The 19,912-nt window shown below is 41.7% G+C and overlaps 2 protein-coding genes across 7 annotated transcripts in view; both read left to right on the top strand.

The window, feature by feature from the left end:
• Positions 1 to 7,870, top strand: part of LOC125299834 (Fc receptor-like protein 5) — a 54,597-nt gene extending 46,727 nt beyond the window's left edge. For 4 of the 6 annotated variants that reach the window (XM_048251304.1, XM_048251306.1, XM_048251308.1 and 1 more), the window contains 5 exons: positions 1,842 to 2,189; positions 2,307 to 2,585; positions 4,063 to 4,338; positions 6,520 to 6,624; positions 6,922 to 7,870. In XM_048251304.1, the coding sequence (XP_048107261.1) occupies positions 1,842 to 2,189; positions 2,307 to 2,585; positions 4,063 to 4,338; positions 6,520 to 6,624; positions 6,922 to 7,004 (1,091 nt within the window). In that variant the 3' untranslated portion in view covers positions 7,005 to 7,870. Of the gene's footprint in view, positions 1 to 1,841; positions 2,190 to 2,306; positions 2,586 to 4,062; positions 4,339 to 6,519; positions 6,625 to 6,921 lie in introns of those variants that run through there. The other 2 variants (XM_048251305.1, XM_048251307.1) reach the window with 2 other exon arrangements.
• Positions 7,871 to 11,817: 3,947 nt separating this feature from the next.
• LOC125299443 lies at positions 11,818 to 16,890 on the top strand. The gene is made up of 7 exons (XM_048250717.1): positions 11,818 to 12,146; positions 12,251 to 12,313; positions 12,430 to 13,030; positions 15,693 to 15,767; positions 16,154 to 16,341; positions 16,446 to 16,567; positions 16,674 to 16,890. The coding sequence occupies exons 1-4, from the start codon at positions 12,114 to 12,116 to the stop codon at positions 15,755 to 15,757; spliced, it is 762 nt and encodes a 253-aa protein (XP_048106674.1). The 5' UTR covers positions 11,818 to 12,113; the 3' UTR covers positions 15,758 to 15,767; positions 16,154 to 16,341; positions 16,446 to 16,567; positions 16,674 to 16,890.
• Positions 16,891 to 19,912: the final 3,022 nt, after the last annotated feature.

Consider the following 19,912-nt stretch of genomic DNA (forward strand, 5'->3'; position numbering starts at 1 on the left):
AAAAAGCTCACATCACTCATTGGAAAAACTTGTTAACAGACTATATATCATTAGAAAACAGATATCAGTTATTCCTATTATTATACTTATCATTAATAGAATAATTACAACTCCTTTCCTGAAACCCTCCCTCTCTCCCTCTCTATGTTCCAGCTTCTCTCCTCCTGGCCCAACAGCAAACCAGCCTTATACATATGCGCACACACACACACACACACACACACATACATCCTCACATACTCACTACCCCTCCCCCCATCCCCACCCCCATCCCAACACCACCTCATTCACACTCTTAGAGCTACCATCCGCACCCCCCCCCCCCATCCCCCTTCTTTTCATTCCGGTCATCAATTTCATCCCTGATAATCATATCTGTAATCATCCTGGACTTAAAATCATCCTTAGCCTTTCTGTTATTAATGTTATGTTGTGTTATGTTTGTGGAAGCCAAGTCAATGTGATGTCTTGTTAAGTTACAGTATGTGTTTATGTAATGGACGTCTGTTTGTCGTATGTAGTATTCATGTGCATGTCGTAGTGTTGCATTTTCTGTAATGTCAATGATGTTTGCAAATAAAAAAAAAAAAAAAAAAAAAACACACGAGTGCATTAGGCTACAATTTAAATGGGCATCTTAAAAGCCTTTTCCCTTTCGTTTCCATCTCGTAAGCTCCACTACAGTAAAAGCGCATTGTAGTTTATTTTATCTCTGCTCTTTTTTAGCCTATTTTAAAAAAGCCTCGTTATATCAATTTCTCATTCTTACAACATAGCCACGCCACAACACCAATAGGCCTACATACAGTAGCCTATATATAGCCTTGGCACAAGCAAGCACTCGTTTAACTCGAGAGGAAAATGCAGATTTCACTTACCAGATAAAGAAACCTCCAAATAGCCTACCGTACATACTACAGCGACTTGAGTTATTTGCACAGTATGTTTACATCGGAATTGGCGTCCATTGGTGTTATGGATTCATTTGTCTGCGACAGAACATGCAACTTCTCTCTGGAACACCTTATCAGCCGAAGAGTAACCTTCTGCATAGTGCGCGACAACCCCAAACCCTCGGATGCGCATTAGAACTTATTTCGATAGGTCAGCACTTGTGAAGCGCAGGCTTTTCCCAAACTGGTGGTGCTTAAAATGCTATATAATACAACTGTGTTCAAAGCAGGATGAGGATAACCTAAGGTTGTATGTGTGTGTGAGCAGACAATAACTGCTTTGAAAATAAGCCATTTAACATTGTTTCACATTACATCCCATTGAACTCATTCCATGTAGCCAATAGGATTGCAATAATAATGATAATAATAACTTACTATATTGCAGAATTCCGTGTCAGTGCACCACCATGCATACTAGTAGTAGTAGAAGGCAAGCAGTAGGCAGTGTGGTGTACATATCTATCAAACCACCTAGATGGTGAGGGTGGCACAAAACAAGGTCAGGGAAGCCTTCATGCATTGTAGAATGTTTTGTGGTCGGAAAAAGTTTGAGAACTCATGCACAAGGCTATTGATTTGAAGGCCCGTTGAAACTACAATAAATAGGTCTAAAAATTAGGTTTATTGTGTGTGTGACTTCAGTACTGTTCATATTGACATTTTAAAAGCAGACTTAAAAGTAACTCAAAAGTTACTTTCTCTAGTAACTAATTACTTTTGATATACAGTAATTGGTAAGGTAATTCAATTACTTTTGAAAGAAGTTAACTAGTAACTGTAACTAATTACTAATTTTCAGTAACTTTCCCAACACTGACTGAATTAGTTAAGACCAGTTTAATAAATACACTTCTTTTCAAAACACTTTTCTTGGCTTGTCAACAGTGAGACCCCATCCAGTTCTCAGAGTTTCTTCACACAGCTGGCCAGCTGAAGGAGACTCAGTGACTCTGACCTGTGAGGTTAGACACACCTCCTTAAACTGGACGTTCCTCTGGTACAGAGCAGTTCCCTCCAGAACTGTTCCTTATAGACGCAACTCACCTGATGTTCACTACAGAGGGAACACTTACTCTGTGAAGCTCCTCTCAGACAGCAGCAGAGGAGCTGGAGGCTCCTACACTCTCAGCCCTGTTGCTCTTCAACACACTGGGCTTTATGTGTGCAGAGCAGAGGGAGGAGATCCAACCTATCAGACAGACTTCAGCGATGTGAAGTCTCTCTGGGTCACAGGTGAGTAAAACACTCCTACAGGTGCTCATTTGTCTCAGTTTGAACTCCACTGAGTTTCAGACTGTTTCTTGACTGACTCTGAATCTTAAGTTCACCTGTTACTCGTCTGCATCTCAGGTTTGTCTCCTCCAGCCTCTCTGGTCATCAGACCCAACAGAGCTCAGCTGTTTGAATCGGAGTCCGTCTCTCTGAGCTGTGAGGTGCAGGACAACTCTACTGGATGGAGGCTGAGATGGTCCACAAACAGAGAAGAGGAGTCAGACTGTCCTCGTAATTGGAGATCAGAAGCTGGACCCACATGCAGCAGCGGCAGCACTTCAGTATGGGATAGGGGAGTGTACTGGTGTGAGTCTGAAACTGGACAACACAGCAATGCTGTGAAGATATCAATAACCTGTAAGTATTACAGATAAACCAAACCATTAACAGCAATAAAAACAAGTTTACTTATATAGCACATTCCATATAACCTGGACACGCCCACATTAGATCTCCTTTCAGGGAGGGATACTAGTCTGGAACACGACAGGTCACTAGCGTTTCCATCGGTCGGCAGACTACCTGCCCAATCAGCAATGAGAGGGGATGACGCTATAGATTCGAAACCGAAAGAGCAGTAAGAGCAACGCCTGCAAACATAAAAAAAATGCAGTTGGAAAAATACAGACATTTATTTACAGCAAAGGTAGGCCCACATACATTGTTTCCTGACAGTAAACAGCATCAGCAGTCAGTTTGGAAAGTTTAGGAGAAGTAGGAAGTAACGTTAGGAGTCTTTGATCAATGTAGATGGTTAGGCTGAACCAATGATTTCAAAGGTATGGTATGTCTTAAGGGTGTGAATCTCTCATGTAAGACGATACGATTCACATCTAGATACATGGACACGATTCGATACAATTCGATGCAGTTGAAGAATGGAAAGCATTCTGAAAGATTTTTTATCATTTGCTTAAGGTGCACATTCATTTTATATTATCAATTATCATGGTCATGTCAATTAGGCAAAAACAAATGTGTGAATATGATTATCTAAACTGAGGTTTGTATCATATACTGTATTGAAATGAAAAAAGAATAGTCTACATTTCAGTCAAAAACAACAACCAAATACATTTTTATAGACTTTATAGATTTATAGAGTTATATCTGATTGTTTTCAAGGAGCTGTAGCCTATTGTTGAGGTAAGACAATACCGAAATAAAATAAAACAGTGCTTAAGACAATCTTGGCCTTTTCTCATATAGCCTAGCCTACAAGAATAAAATAAAATAAAAAAAAAAGTGAATATGAACAAAATAATAATTTGTGCATAGTTTTAGCAGTAAGGGCCAAATTATTCTTTAACATGAAGGAAATCCCTTCATCAAACGTAAGGCTACTCTACAGACTATCATTGCCGTTTAGGAATGCTACAGTAAGTGTTTAATTTCGCGCTGGATTTTGGTCAAACAAGCGACCCGATTCATGAAGTTGTCATGCTTAAGTTGCAGTAGATGTATGGGTAAAGAAGTCCTTTGACAACTTTGGGCAATGAATGTAGCCCAAAACGAACTGCATTACCCACAAATCCGTGCCACGTGTAGTTTCAAAACCGGAAGTGGGATGAACGCGCTGTTTGCAACGTAAAGGAGAGTCTGAGCGAGCAGAAAAGGTTGTGAACCGATTCGTAACATGTAAATCGATATAACGACCGGTTCATTTCAGTTTTATTCCGATACGGGGCTTCACGTATCGATGTAGCCATATCTTACATGTTAAAAACGGATACCGATACGTATCGGTTAATCTTTACACCCCTAGTATGTCTACTCCTGTCACTTTGTAGGCTAAATAAGTCTTGCTTTGCCATGTGTGTTCACTCTAATTCAGCTGGGTTTGTGATTCTGGAGAGCCCTACCCACCCTGTGACTGAAGGAGATCCTTTGACACTGCGCTGTGTATCTCAGAGTAGACCCTCAACCACCAGTGCTGATTTCTATAAAGACGGCTCTCTCCTTCAGAGCCAATCAGCGGGAGAGCTGACCATCCCTGCAGTCTCAAAGGCACACGCGGGCTCGTATCAGTGCAGACACCCAGAGCTGGGAGAGTCACCAGAGAGCTGGGTCACAGTCACTGGCAGAGAGAGCCCCCAAGTCATAGTCATTGGTAGACACCTTTTTCTCTCTATTGTCTCTCTATCATTTTTAATATTATGTATACTATAACATTATGGGCTCTATCGTGCACACCAGCGCAATTGACTTTGTATACTCGCGCATTTGTCTTTCCTATTTTGCAGTCAGCGCATATTGGAATTTTCCCTCCAGGTACATGTGCGCCCACGGGGGCGTTTCAGCGAAAAGAGGGGGCGTGTTCCGGCGCAAACGGTCCCTGTTGATATTTTGCAGTTTCAGAAAACAATTCCGCCAGTGGCGCAAATTCAGATGCTATTTTAAGGGCGCATGCATGGCCACAGGCCTGCAGAAATGAATGCTATGCACACCGATCTACAGACACCCTGTGCACAGATGGAAACATTCCATGCCTTGATAATATTTGTCCATTTCCCGGTTTTGTTCGTGCATTGGTCAACTAAAAATGTAGTAGCCTATATAGTACATCTACATGCAATATCTTTACAACAACGCCTAATTACGACCTATTAATTTGGACAACTTTATACAGACCTATAAAGTTACCTTTAGTTTTGTTTCAATTTACCGTTGTGTATGGTTTTAAACATTGTGTGCGCTTTAACATCAGCCTATAAGCATTATTCCAGCTGCACTAAGGTTTTGACAAGCACCACAATTTTGCCTACCTTGTTGTAGCCCATCTGAAATAACTCAAACTTTGCTTTGTTCCCTCCATCCTTTCGTTGTTTTCAAAAAACGTTTTATATCCATGATGGCCTTGAAGTCTTGAGTTTGTGAATTCGCTTAAATAAGCTTATTATGTGCTGTTAACCAGCAACCATAGACATTAAAAGAAAGCAGCAAGTAGCCTTGGCTACAATTTCTGTAGTTGCTGCGTCCATTCATTGTTATTCTCTCTCCTGCTCAAACAAAAGTTGTGCGTGCATTAAGTTGAGGATAACGTGTTTACAAACTCTACTTTACATAAAATATTGTAAATAGCCTATTTTCATGCAGTTATAATGGGATACTGTGCAGAGTTGGAAAGGTCAACTGTTTCTGTTGCCGGATGGTAGGTACAGCCGTAGCTTACACCTGCAGGAGCGCTTGCTTGGGCGCCTGTGTTGCGAAATGCACTTTGCTCCTCTCATCTATACGATGCAGTTCCCATTTCTCCAAACCATACATAATTACAAGGACAAATATTGCTACACGAGGGAAATCAGTGTCCGATGTGAAAAAATAGGTATAAATCTAGTGTACACATTTCCACGAATCACGGATGTGTTGATGACATAAATTAGGAAATATTAGAGGACTTAATGAGACGTGATGTTGAACTGCATGCCAATGCTATTTAACCCAAATGCCCCAGCAGCAGCACAGGAGAGGAGAGCTTATCTGACAGATCTGCATTGTCTATACTCTATAGTGAGGTAGATTATAGTGCAAAAATATCACCATACATTCATAACCTCGTGATTCAGTGAGAGTGATCCCAAAACATCGGAAAGTGACATTTCTGTATTACATTTTGTCAAGAGGAAAAATCAATAGCAAACTGTTCCCAACTGAATATAGCGCTGTGAACCGTTCCTGGCTGCGCCTGGCAATTCCGCCATCATAATAACAATCCGCTATGGAACAAGCGTGCCTGTTGTTAAATGACGCTCTGATTGGTTTATTGCACGTTATGCCCAAACCACACCCATGATTAATGTAGCTACTTCAGACCACCCCATTTTAGATTTGCGTCGGGCGCAACAGTCATGATTTCGCCGGTATAATAGAAACAGCGCCAAAGATCCGCCCACAAAACGATTTGCGTGAAGTCAATTGCGCTAAAGTGCAAGATAGAGCCCTATTTGTGTGTAGTGGGGTGCCTATGCACTAATATTTTGTAGCTCTTTCTTTTTGTTATCCTGTCCTTAGAACCATAACTATAATGTCATAACTATAATGCCATAACTATAATGTCATAACTATAATGTCATAACTATAATGTCATAACTATAATGACATAACTATAATGTCATAACTATAATGTCATAACTATAATGTCATAACTATAATGTCATAACTATAATGACATAACTATAATGACATAACTATAATGTCATAACTATAATGTCATAACTATAATGTCATAACTATAATGACTGCTGTACGTATGTCTGTTCATAAATATCTTTGTGTTTGGCTATACCCCTAGATGGAATTCCCGTTTATCTGCTCACACTGGTTGGCTCTCTACTGGTCGTCTCTCTCGGTCTGCTGGGTATCGTCACACTTGTGGTGATATGCCATAGATCTAAAAGTAAGATCTGCATATATTTTTGACGGCTGTAGAATCAATAGAAGCCATGCTGGTGTCCACCTATAATGTCTTGTTTGTGTTTCACAAGCTTAAAGTACAGCCATAGTAGATGTAAACGGATGCATCGCCAAAAACTTGAATATCGTGGAAAAGTATTTTTTCCCTGTATTTATTTCAAAAAGTGATTTCTTTAGATTATTTTTTTTTAGTAATAATAGTATTCTTTTATAAAATATGTAAACCAAGTTGAAAGTCTGATTTGCTAGATTATGTATGTTCTATTGTTTTTTTTTTTAGGTACGGCGTTAAATGTTAAGGCCAGAAACATGAGACACTCGACACCTTCTGTCATTCCAGAAAGCCTCGTGCTATTAAACTAGCCTCCAGTCAGCAGTGAACAATGCAAAGTTCCTAGGTAATGGACTTAATACTGCAATGCACAGTACAGGAGGTTGGTGCTAGTATTGGGCTCTTGCCCATTCACAAAGCTTTACAATGTTCAGGAAGCCTAGGATTTTTACCATTGTGCAACTATAATAGCTGTATGGTCAGAGATTTGGTTGTTTTCTTCCTTTTCTCTATGAACATAGCCAGAACTAGAAATTCATAATTTCATCTAACATAAGGATTTATTGGTCTGCACAACTTCTCTTGCCTGCACAACTTCTCTTGCTGCATTCTAGAAACCTCGGAAGTCAGATATTTCCCAGTTGGAATCTCCCAATTCATTCTAGACAAACTCGGAGGTCAAGAATTTTGACTACTAGGAAAAAGTATAATAGAGTGCCAATTGTGGTCAGAGTTCCCACTTCTAAACACAGGGCAAGTCGAACCACCCCGACTTCAAAATCAGAACAGAAGTCCGACCGGCATCTGAGTTGTCTGGAATACAGCATAAAGTCTACCAACATTATGCAAAATCTGTCTATCTAATGACATGACCAGGGACCTTAGCTCAAACACCAGTGGATCCGCTCAGTGCCCCCACACCACATGATCACTTTAGTTCATGCATGAGACATTTACTCATTGACTAACTTTGCACTTGCCCAAGTAGGGCCTGATAAATAAAATAAATATTGTTAGTCTGTCATGCACCATTGTAACCTGATCTATGTTTTATTGACTGAAATGTAAAGAAGCCTGATTAGCTGAGTTCTATGCTGCATATTATTTTAAACATAGAGGTATGCTCAGCACTATATAATAATACTCTCTTTTTACAATAAATAAAATATTAACACCACTGCATTTCCATTTCATTTCACTTACAGCACTCCTTAACAAGGACACTGTGTGTTGTTCCCAAACTGTTTATAACAGCTGTCCATAGTGAGGAGTTACTCAATAGGCGGACTCCGGGCCGCATCCAGACCCAAACACAATTTAGCCCACCTGTGTATTTAAGCCCTCATGTTTTCTCTGTGCTTTGTTAGTCTTTGTTCGTGTTAAGTCGTGCTGTCCGTTTTCTGAGTAAAAGCGCTCATCATTCCAAATTTGTTGTTTGTCGTGCGTTAGGATCCAAACTCCCTGCAAACCGTGACATGTCAGATTTTTTGATGAAGAAAGAGGAGAATTTTGTAAAGGTCTCACAAACCTCCTTGGACAATACTGACACTAACAGTGATCAAATCACTAACTCTGATTGCAATATGGTTGTTTGATATTGTTGGGGTCCCTGTAATAGAAATGTAGGCCCAGTAGGCCCAAGACATATTCCTGTATTGATTAGCAATAGAACGAGTCAAGAGTCTTTCTTCTCAAATATCATCAGTAGAAGTACAAATAACTCTCGCATACTATTTTCAACTGTGGAGATTTTAACAACCCCACCCCCCTCACCATTAGCACCTGAACTTGTCTCAACTAATAAATGCAATGAGTTTGCACTTTTTTCAAAGGCAAAATTGATAAAATCAGACTGAAAATATCTTCTCAACATCTGGAACTTCAAGCTTCAAGGGAAGGGGAACTTAAAGCTGCAGTTGCCAAGTCTGACAGATTGAGGGGACGTAGCCAAAATTTTGAATGTTTACAACTCTCATGCCCCTCCCCCACTACCACCGAGCACCCTCTCGAGTTTGTGCTCGTCTGTGCGCACCTGACTGCACCAAACTGTGATTGACAATCAGATCTCACACAGCCCTGCTCTGATTGGACCAGAAGAACCGGGAGCTGTGGATTTTTGCAAAACAAATAACAGGCTCTAGGTGGAGGTAGAAATGCGTTTTTTTTTTTTTTTTTTTTTTTAACCGGCTGATATATGTTGTTCTGTCGGACCATAGTGTTGGTTTCAGTGAATATGATCAAAAAAATCTTGCCAACTGCCGCTTTAACTTGATGTCAGAGTTTAGTTTGATAGACTATGAAACTCTTGTAAAAACTGTACAGACCCTCAACTCTTCCACATGTTGCTTAGACACTTTCATTTTTTTTTAAAAAATCTGTTCTTCACCTCATAGCAGCAGACGTGCTTCACATTGTAAATGCATCATTACTGTCTGGCACATTTCTTAAGTCCCTGAAAACAGCTGTTGCAAAGCCCCTTCTCAAAAAGAATAATTTAGATGCCACCATGCTAAACAACTACAGGCCCATATCCAATCTACCTTTTATTGGCAAAATTATTGAAAAAATAGTCTCTAAAATGGGTATTTTGATTACTTTCAGTCAGGTTTTCGGGCAACTTAAACAACTCTTATTAAAGTTTGAAATGGCATACGCCTCAATACAGATGCAGGCAAAACATCAGTCCTAGTGTTATTGGTTCTTAGTGCAGCCTTCGACTAACCTGACTCTCGCCAGATGAATTTCGTTCCGCTTAGCTCCGCCTAGCTTCAGTCATATCCATCTGGGACCTCTTCCATTGAGACTGATTTCTGCACCCGGTTTTATGGTACAGCCAATCAGGACGCAGGGCGGGAGTTTTATAGATGTGACATAGCGTAGAAGCGACTGTGAGACTGTTATCAGCGTCACGGGTTGGCTTCGATGTCAGTGGTTGATGTAGCACGTAAATAGATGACGGACAAGTGGCTTATTCAATCATATGCAAGCATTTTTTGATTAGGCCCAGCCTTCTGAAGCAACACTCCAATGGATTGGTCCCAGATGGATGAGTGGCGAAATTCATCTGGCAAGAGTCAGGTTAGTCTTCGACACTGTTGATCACAACATATTACTACACAGATTAGAGCACTGGGTTGGACTTTCAGGTATAGTCATCAACTGGGTCAAATCATACCTACAAGAAAGGAGTTTGTTTGTTGCCATCGGCAACTGTACCTCTACGCCAACGTCCTTGACCTGTGGTGTCCCCCAGGGGTCGATCTTGGGGCTACTATTATTCAGCCTCTATATGCTCCCACTTGGACAAACCATTACAAACAATTTGATTTCCTATCATAGCTATGCCGATGACACCCAACTTTACTTAGCTCTTTCGCCTTATATAGTCTTCTTGAATCTCTTTGTCAGTGTATTGACAAGATTAACAACTGGATGTCTCAATATTTTCTTCAGTTGAACAAAGAAAAATAGTAATTATATTTGGTAAAAAGGAGGAAAGACTGTGACTGCCTGCCCCAAAACACCTGAGCAGTGCCAGGCTTTCCTTCATTTCTTTGAAGACAAAATTGATCAGATTTACCATAGTTTTCCACCTTCTGCTCAATCTGTCTTTACATATTCTCCTTCACTGGGCCCTAAACTCACCCACTTTACACCTGTTGATGCCCTTACTGTCTCAAATATCATCACTAAATCTATCCCCTCCTCCTGTCACCTTGATCCTGCCCCCACCCCCCTACTTAAAGCGATGGTTCGGAGTAATTTCACCCAAGGGTCCTTTGCACCATGACCCTGAGCCAAATACCCTCCCAGAACCTTTTTTCCCTTGGTCGAACCCTGGTCGAGTAGCGCTGTCAGAAACTATTGACGTTCTGCAGTCGTAATGGAACCAACTTTTAGCTCGTAAATTACCCCACTAATAATGCCCTGAATGGTACGAAACTTCTACAGTAGTACAACTATGACCTTTACTTGGAAAACGAGGCATTAGAAAGTTTGTAAGTACACCAGAAGTTTAGTAAAATAATACTTGCCTGATAGCTTCTACTCTCAGCTACCACCGCTATTGCTGCGTCGACGTCACTTCCGTGATTTTGGAAAAGCCCGTAAAAGTCCTTTTCAAAACGCAAAAGTGTAAGGGGAAAGGTAGTGAATTCAACACTCCGTAAACTTACAGAAAACGGGATGATATAGTAAATATATTTTAAGTGTTGACCTGAAAATACAAGCATTTATAAAACGTTTGAAATTCAGCTAAAGGTTTTGCTTCTCACGTGAAACTTTGTTGACGGAAACAGCTGTGTAACATCACGTGACTGAGCAGAGGATTGTTGTGAGATAGTCAGAGTTACTTCAGACCCTGCTTCAGACCACTACAGTGGGAGTGAAAAGATAGGACAAGATGCCACCCATGTGTATCCATCCCGGCTGCGGTTTAAAAGCCAAAAAGTTCAATCTAGAGACTTTCCATGGTCTACCGTTTCGCTACAATGACCTGGAGCTTCTACAACAGTGGCTTATTGTTCTTCAAATGGACATCACGACGCCAGTCGAGACGCTAATGAAGAAGCGCTACCGTGTCTGTAGCAGACATTTCGATGAAGATGACTTCTGTTATCCCAGTAAAGCCAAGAACCCAAAAAGTTTGAATAAAGTATACCTGAAAAGGAACGCTATTCCACAAGTGGGACCACCGGCCACAGACATAGTAGAGGTAAGCTTAATAAGAGGTAATAGCACTATTTTGCTGATAACATGTTCGTGTACAGGGAACTGTAGGTTGGGGAAGGGCACATCATGAAACACTGTGTGTTTTTATGCAGCCAGAAGTCAAATTTAAAATGTCAAAAGTTTTTGCATTACAATATTCAACAATTTCTCATTACAGTAGATTTGTGTAGTTTTTGTGGGTTAGATAAATTGGGCAAATTTGTCGTTCAGGGAAGTAGAACAACCCTGATCTAATGTGTTAGCTCAGATGGTTGGTAGTGGGGGTGGGGGTGAGAGTGAGTGTGGAAGCTCAGATAGTGGGGGTGAGTGTGGAAGCTCAGATGGTTGGGGGTGGGGGTGAGTGTGAAAGCTCAGATGGTTGGGGGGTGGGGGTGAATGTGTGTGTTGGACATGATCTATTATTTTGCCATAGGACAATAACTGTGTTCTGTCAAACCACGTCAATGATTTCATGTATTGCTGTGTTGGATGTCCTCCACATTTTAGGCTGGTGATCAACAGTCTGCTCAGGCAACTATTGATGAATCAGACATGATTGGACTCCCTCAGTCTACCCCCATAAAGAGCCGGGACACCAGTGTAATAAGCCCACATCTACGAGCATATCCTCAATCCTAACATTATCCCTTACAAGTCCAGAACAAGCTGTGGTTAGACCACGTACCCAGCATTCTCTATCTGGCCAATACATGGCCCGCCATCCAACATGGAAACTTTCAGAGGTAATACAAGCTATATAAGTAATACAATGCACAAGCTTTGCATTGCAGGTGTTGTCACTGTAATTGATCACTGAATTTATACTGAGTTTGTTTTACATCACAAGGAATTGGGTGCTACATCAGCATCTTGCCCTCCCCCTCATGCTGCTCCTGTAATCTTTTCACAAGTGAGTGCATCGTTTACTTCTCTCCTTCCTAAATATACACTTTGTTAACACTGAAGTCTGAAGTGAAACTTTACTTTTTCGTCATAACTCAAAACTTTTTCCCTGTCGTTCCATAGGAAGAAGAGGATTCTCTTCATGAAATGAGTACAAGTTTTGGAGAATGGCGACTAGACGACCCTAAGGACGACAGCTACAAGCCACTAAGTGACACCTCCCCATCCAACCCATCAGGCTCAGGCTCGGCCTCTACATCCAGCCATGGCTCAAAGAATGGATGGTCAGAGAGAAAGTGGATAGTGGATGAATCGAGCATAATGCAAATGTTCCAAACTTGCTGCCATTGTGGAATGGCCATTGAACACCGGAAGTTGACCAAAAATGGTAGCCAATTAAAAATACGATGGACTTGCCTGCAAGGACACAATGGGTTTTGGCAATCCTGCCCAGACCAGAGGAAGATGGGCCAAAACAATTTACTCACCTCTGCCACAATATTATTCACCGGAGCAACCTATACAGATATAAGAGACTGGGCATTTCTTCTAAACCTCCAAATCCCTGGCAAAACTCAATTCTACACCATACAATCAAAGTATCTCATCCCAGTCATCAACCGTGCATACCAAAACCATCAGGGCTGCGTTATTGAACGCCTAAAAATCACTGGCACAGAAGAAAAAGTTGCCCTGGCTGGAGATGCGCGGTGTGACAGCCCTGGTAAGCATAGAGAGTAATGTGCGTAAACTTTTGAAAAGGATACAAGGAAGTTTATTGTCACATGCATATAGTTACTGGAAGTAAGAAATGCAGTGAAATTATGTCTGGTGTCAGCCTATTTGTGCATTAATGGGGGGGGGGAGTAGAAGAGGGGTTTAGTAGATTAAGTGGCAAGGCAGAAAGGCTAGGCAATCAAGGACATGGGTAGATGGAGGAGAAATCAAAAATAATAAATAAAAAGTGTGCAAAAGTTGGAGAAAGTCAGATATATGTGTGTGTGTGTGTGTTTTGACGTGTGATGAAATAAGAAAATAAATAAAAAGGTCTGTAGCATAGGGAGAGGGATGTAAAAGTGCTAAAGTCTTGTAGGTGTGTGTGGGTGTGTGTGTGTGTGGGGGGGTCATGAGTGCTGAGGAGTGAATGAGTGCAAAGTCAGTATAGTGTGAGTTCAGAGTTGGGAAATGTTTGAGAGTGCTGAGGAGTGAATGTGTGCAAAGTCAGTATAGTGTGAGTTCAGAGTTCGGATGGCCTGGGGATAAAAACTTCTCCTGAGTCTCTCAGTTCTGGCTTTGTGAATACATAGGCGTCTTCTTGATTTCAGCGGTAGGAATAATCCATTGTTAGGATGAGAAGAGTCCTTCAGAATCTTTTGGGCTCTTAGGAGTACTCTTCTGGAATAGATATCTTGTAGAGCAGGGAGTTGAGTTCTTATAGTACGTTCAGCTGGCGCACTACTCTCTGCAGAGTACTACAATCTCTAACTGTGGAGTTCCCATACCAGGTGATGATGCTACCAGTTAGAACACTCTCAACCGCTGAAGTGTAGAAGGCCTTCATGATGGATGTAGAAACTTTGAATTTCCTTAGCTGACGAAGGAAGTAGAGTCGTTGTCTGGACTTCTTCAGAACATATTGAGTGTTAACAGTCCATGTTAAGTCTTCAGTAATGTGGACACCAAGGTATTTAAAACTTGTGACTCTCTCTACAGGTTGCCCGCTGATCATTAGTGGGGTGTAACTGTAGTTCTGCTGCTGCCTTCTGTAATCCACTACCATTTCCTTGGTTTTATTGATATTCAGTGTCAAGCTGTTAGATTGACACCACTGTGCCACCTCATCAACCTGATCCAAGTAGAACTGTTCATTGTTGTTACTAATCAGGCCCAAGATCACTGTGTCATCTGCAAACTTGATGATGGAGGTATGACTACTGTTGGCTTTGCAGTCATGTGTGTAGATGTTGTACAGCAGTGGACTCAAAACACAGCCTTGGGGAGCACCAGTGCTGATGGTTAATGAGTCAGATGTCAGACCCCCCACTCTAACCACTTGTGAACGGTTGGTGAGGAAGTCAAATATCCAGTGACACAGGGTGGTGTTCAGTCCTAAGGCCTTCATCTATATCGTGTTGAATGCTGAACTAAAGTCAATGAACAGCATCCTCACATAATTCCCATTCCCCTCCTCCAGGTGAGTTAAGGTGGTGTGTATGAGGTTTGAGATGGCATCCTCTGTAGACCTGTTGGCTCTGTAAGCAAATTGGAGGGGGTCGAAGGAGGCAGGGAGGGATGAGCAGATAATGTTTTTCACAAGCTTCTCAAAACACTTCATCACTGTAGACGTCAGGGCTACTGGGCGGTAGTCATTCAGACATGATGGACTTTTGTTTTTCGGTACTGGAACAATAACAGACTGCTTGAGGCAAGTAGGAACTGTCTCTTGAGCCAATGATGTGTTAAAGATATAAGTGAACACAGGAACTAACTGAGCAGCGCAGGATTTCAAAACCCTGTTAGAAATTCCATCCGGTCCAGTAGCTTTTCTACAATTTACCCTCCTAAAGGCATTGCTCACATCGACCTCAGAGACACAGAAAGGTGCATCCTCATTTGCTTCACATGCTGCAGCTAGTCCAATATAGTCTGTGTTTTTCATGTCAAAGCGAGCATAAAAAGCATTAAGTTCATCAGGGAGGGCTTTACTCACATTCATCATAGGAGGGGACTTTCTTTCAAAGCCAGTGATGGTTCGAGTCCTTTCCACACTCGTGCTGGATCACCCTCCAAGAAATCAGCTTCAACTCTGTCTCTATAGCCGCTTAGCATCTTTAATAGCTCTACGTAAACTATAAGATGCTGCTTTGTAATCCGTCATATCCCCTGAAATAAGCCCAGCATTATAAGTCATGGGTGCGTGTCTTTAATGCCGTTCTCACTTCTCTATCCACCCATGGCTTCTGGTTAGGGAAGCTTAGGATCTTACAGTTGGGATGATGGAATCAGTTAGCATATTGATGTAACTCAATGATACTTCCGTAAACTCATTGATGTCAGCAGAGTTCGTCTTGAACATCTCCCAGTCAACGTTGCAAAGGCGCCCCTGTAGCCTGGCTTCCGATTGGTCAGTCCAGCTTTGACCTCCTTCGTCACTGGGGGTCCGTCCGACTTCTCTGTTTGTACATAGGCAGTAGGAAAACAGCGGCATGATCTGATTTTCCGAAAGCTGGTAGAGACTTCGCTTTGTAACTGTTATTGAACTGTGTGTAGCAGTGATCCAGTGTGTTGTCACCACGTGTAGGGATGCACGTAAAAAAAAACCATAAATACTATACTGATATTAATTTGTGTTCATCTGTATTCATGTCAATGCTTTTGTGTTACAGGTTTCAGTGCAAAATATTCCACGTACTCCTTCATGGATGATGCCACAAAGGAGATTCCACTTTGAATTAGTTCAGGTAAACATCCATACATTATTCAATAAATGAAGTTATCAACTAGCCTGGGTGTTCCCATGCTGCCTTGCGCGTGATTTGATTCACGCTGCTAAGGCAGCCTGGAGACCATGGAGCAAATTTTCGCCTGAGATAGGGAACCAATCACAGAACAGGTGGGAAAGCAAGACGATGATGAGCTATGCACAGACGCATTTGATGGACATCCGTGGCACCCAATAAACGGATCTGGGCATTTTTTTCAAATACGAGAAAATGAACGTTTGGTTCCCAGACCACGTCTCATCAAGTGGTGGCGCTAGCCAGGCTAGTTATCAACCAAAATGTGTGGGTAGTAAATTGCTTCACAGTATTTATGGTCTGTCAACTCTGAACATTTTATTCCATAGGTTACGGAGACTACCAGCTCAGTAGCCATGGAGGTGATAGGATTTCAAAGAGGCCTTGACCATCTCCTGACCATGGGTATGGATGTCGGTGTCGTCACAACCGATAGAGCCCCTATCTATTAGAAAAATTATGAGGGAGACCTACAACAACATCCGGCATGAGTTTGATGCGTGGCATGTCAACAAAAGTAAGTGTTATGCCAACCAGAAAAAACAACAATTTCACCCCATGTCTTTGTGCAGTTTTTTAAAATGCTGATCTTTATCCATCCCTCTTTGTTGTTTCATTTAGGTGTCAAGAAGAAGCTAGTCACTGCAGCAAATAAGAGGGAGAATAAAGAGTTGCAGACCTGGCATAAATCTAGAAGTAATCACTTGTACTGGTCCTGTAGCTCCAGTCACGGAGATGGTGAGGTAAGAACACATTTCTGTCATCATTGGGCAGTTGTACTGTAGGACCAAACACTGCCCAAAAACAATCATGTAAATCTTCAATGAAGACCTCCTCTATCTCCACCAGGAATGTGTGCGTAGGTGGAAATCCCTGCTCCAACACATTGTTGGCGTACACAGATGGGAGGAAGCCGGTGTACAACACACATGCCATCATGCCCCTCTGACAGACAATGAACAACAGAGGAAAAGGTGGATGAAGGTGGATTCTACGGAGCCCCCCGGGTGACATGGGGAAAAAAAAACATGGGTTAAATTTTTTTTTTAAAAAAGTCATGTGGGGAAAAAACACGAAGAAGAAAAAAATAAAAACGATGTACTTTTGCGGGATCTCGCAAAACTTTTTTTCTACTTTTGGAACTTGCTGGGCTTCCTACTTGACCCCAAACCACTACCGCCAGATGGCAATCATATCAGAGGGCCGAACTAGCGAACCGGGAGGAACAAAGGTCCGTTAAATTCTGTCAATAATTGCATAGGCCTTTGATCATAATTGTAGCGCCGAGCTTAGTTGCATTGTGATGTTCCTGTATGTTGTGTGTGTGTGTCAGAGGCATATCAAGCTTTTTAAGTGAGGGGGTTGTGGGATAGGAAAATGAAACACTCTGGCCAAATTATAAATAACTCCCTACAGGGACGTTGTAAGTATTTTCTGAGGGGTGCGGACTATATTGGTGTCCGGGAGTTTCTCCCCCGAAAACAAAATGCTAAACACACCATTTTAATGCAGTTTGGGAGGGACAGAAGAAGCAGCGCCCCTCATATGTGTGGCTCATGTGACATGTAGGCCTACATGCTACCTGCTATCACTTCACTATTTGACACTACCCTACATGGAGACATATCTCATGTTATAAATCAAGAAATCATTTCAGAAATTATGTTTTGTGCATATGGGTTAGCAGGCTACAATAAACAGCCTAACAGCCAGCAGCCTAATTTCGAGGTATCACTAATACCTATTAAATAAATGTAAAGGACACAGAACTGTAAGCTCAAATTCAAAAACGTTTTGAAGTCTACCCAAACATATGCAAAGGGAATATAAATAAATTGTGTTGCATATAGCCAGCTTAATTAATGTCAATTTAAAGATTATGATTAGCAGTTTCTATGCATTTTTCCATTGATAGTTACAGGAGGCCACATTCTTGTTTAGACTATTGTTGCTTCTATCCCACGTTAGGCTACAGTTTCACTTGCTGCAGGGACGCACACATTGCATGAGCGATCATAAGCGTTCTATCTCCGATGTAGCCTAGAACTCAAATGTGTCTTGATGCCGCCGTTTGTAAGATCAGATCAAATAAGACGTTCTAAATGGAACGCGATGTAATTGAGCTGTTCCTTTCCAAGCGTCTTGGAGACGTACTGTATGTGTGCTGACTGGGCTATGTCTATATAGTTGATGACACCAAATGAATAAGTATGCTGCAAATGAGCAGATGTGTGAAGCACCGGGCATAACTTAATTTCGCGGCTACGTGGAGCAGTAGTAGGTTAATTGTTGAGGAGGCCCATAGTTTGAGAAAAGCTGCAGATCATAGGCAGAGAAAGCATAATGCTCTGAGAACAGTAGCCAAAGGTTTTCCTGCAGAAACAGGTGACTTGGTGCACGCACCCCGCTTTCACTTTGACTCCCTGCATTGTGACAAAAACTGTCAGTCAGACAGTGAATTTTGGTTAACTAAATTAGCATAATGCGGTAACAATTATCATTTCAATTCTATCTGAAATCTGCTCACTGCAGACGTTACAATGCAGACCCAAGCAGCAGCATAGCCTTGAAAGCGCGACACTTTGAATTTGATCAGAGCGGCTCTGGTTCTTCACCTAAATTGATGTGATTGGCTGGATGACCGTTCAATCAAATCAACAGACTTATTTGTGTCTATGTGTGTGAGTTATAGATACAGTTCCAACTCTTTACGGGAGCGTTTATTTCCATATTTTACTTTCAATTTAATCTGACAAAAAGTGTGGGGGGTAGAATCGTTTTCCAGCAAAATTGTGTACGTTATAACACCCACATCCCCCGTGCTTGCTACGCGCCTGGTGTGTGTGTGTGTGTGTGTGTCTGCACGCAGGTGTCCCCCTCCCGTGTCATAGGCCTACTGTATGTAATGTGTCCAAAAAACCCACAAAACGCAACAGTGACAGAGCAATCATAGTATCATGATATGATTGCCATCTGGCGGTAGTGGTTTGTGGGCCTATTGGGGTCAAGTAGGAAGCCCTGCAAGTTCCAAAAGTAGAAAAAAAGTTTTGCGAGATCCCGCAAAGGTTTTGCGAGATCCCGCAAAAGTACATCGTTTTTTTTTTTTTTTTTTTTTTTTTTTTTTCTTCATGTTTTTTTTCCCATGACTTTTTTTTTGTTTGTTTTTTTAACCCATGTTTTTTTTCCCCATGTCACCCGGAGGGCTCCGTAGGATTCCCCAGCATACCGGGCTTTAAAAAGTATTGTCCTGGAAAAAAACCTGCTGCGTGACTTGCGTCAGATGGCATTGTTTAAACACACAGGTATGCCTTCACAATAGTTTTGTTCCCTTTCACTCATAGTTTTTTTTTATATCTGTGACAAGTTATTTTGCAACATGCTACTTCCACAGAAATATTACTGCACTTTCCCACTCAAACACATTTAGGTCTACACTGACAAGAGGCTCTTGTAAATATCACTTCAGAGTACATTATCACCTGTTTTTGGCTAATATTTGTATGGGGTTGCATTGCACCTACACAGGGTCCCTGGAAGTTTTTCATTCAGCAATGCTGAAGTACACACAGAAAAGGCTTCACTTTTCGTATGACACAATGCTGGCCAGAACACAACTTGCAGTCATGGACCACAACGCCAATGTTGGCAAGAAACAGGCCAAAACAAAGGAAGACACACACCTTCTACTAATGTCTTCTACTACTGCCTTCTACTAACGTCTCTGTCATTCTAAAATTATATGAGTAAGACCTGATAGTCAAGGTCAGTGATTTTTGGAATGTCAGCTGCAGAAGAAACCAATAGACACAACAGTTGTGCTGTGTGCAAATACTGTATGTACACTGTGTTATTACATAATTTGTTATTATATTATGTGTTTGAAAGGAAAACCCCAATTCGCATTTGCCTACTCAAAGGGCAGTCGTCAGTGGATTGCCAGGCCCGTGTATATGAGAGGTGTGCAGCCATTCCGTCAAGACCTCATGGAACACACCTTAAAGATGAGGGATGAGCGCAACCTAGAAGATTGGCCCCGTCCTCCACCTCGCCAGAAAAGGCTTCTGCAGAACATTGCCCCTGTGCCCAGG

Source organism: Alosa alosa, chromosome 8, assembly GCF_017589495.1.
Source record: "Alosa alosa isolate M-15738 ecotype Scorff River chromosome 8, AALO_Geno_1.1, whole genome shotgun sequence".
Classification (NCBI taxonomy): domain Eukaryota; kingdom Metazoa; phylum Chordata; class Actinopteri; order Clupeiformes; family Clupeidae; genus Alosa; species Alosa alosa.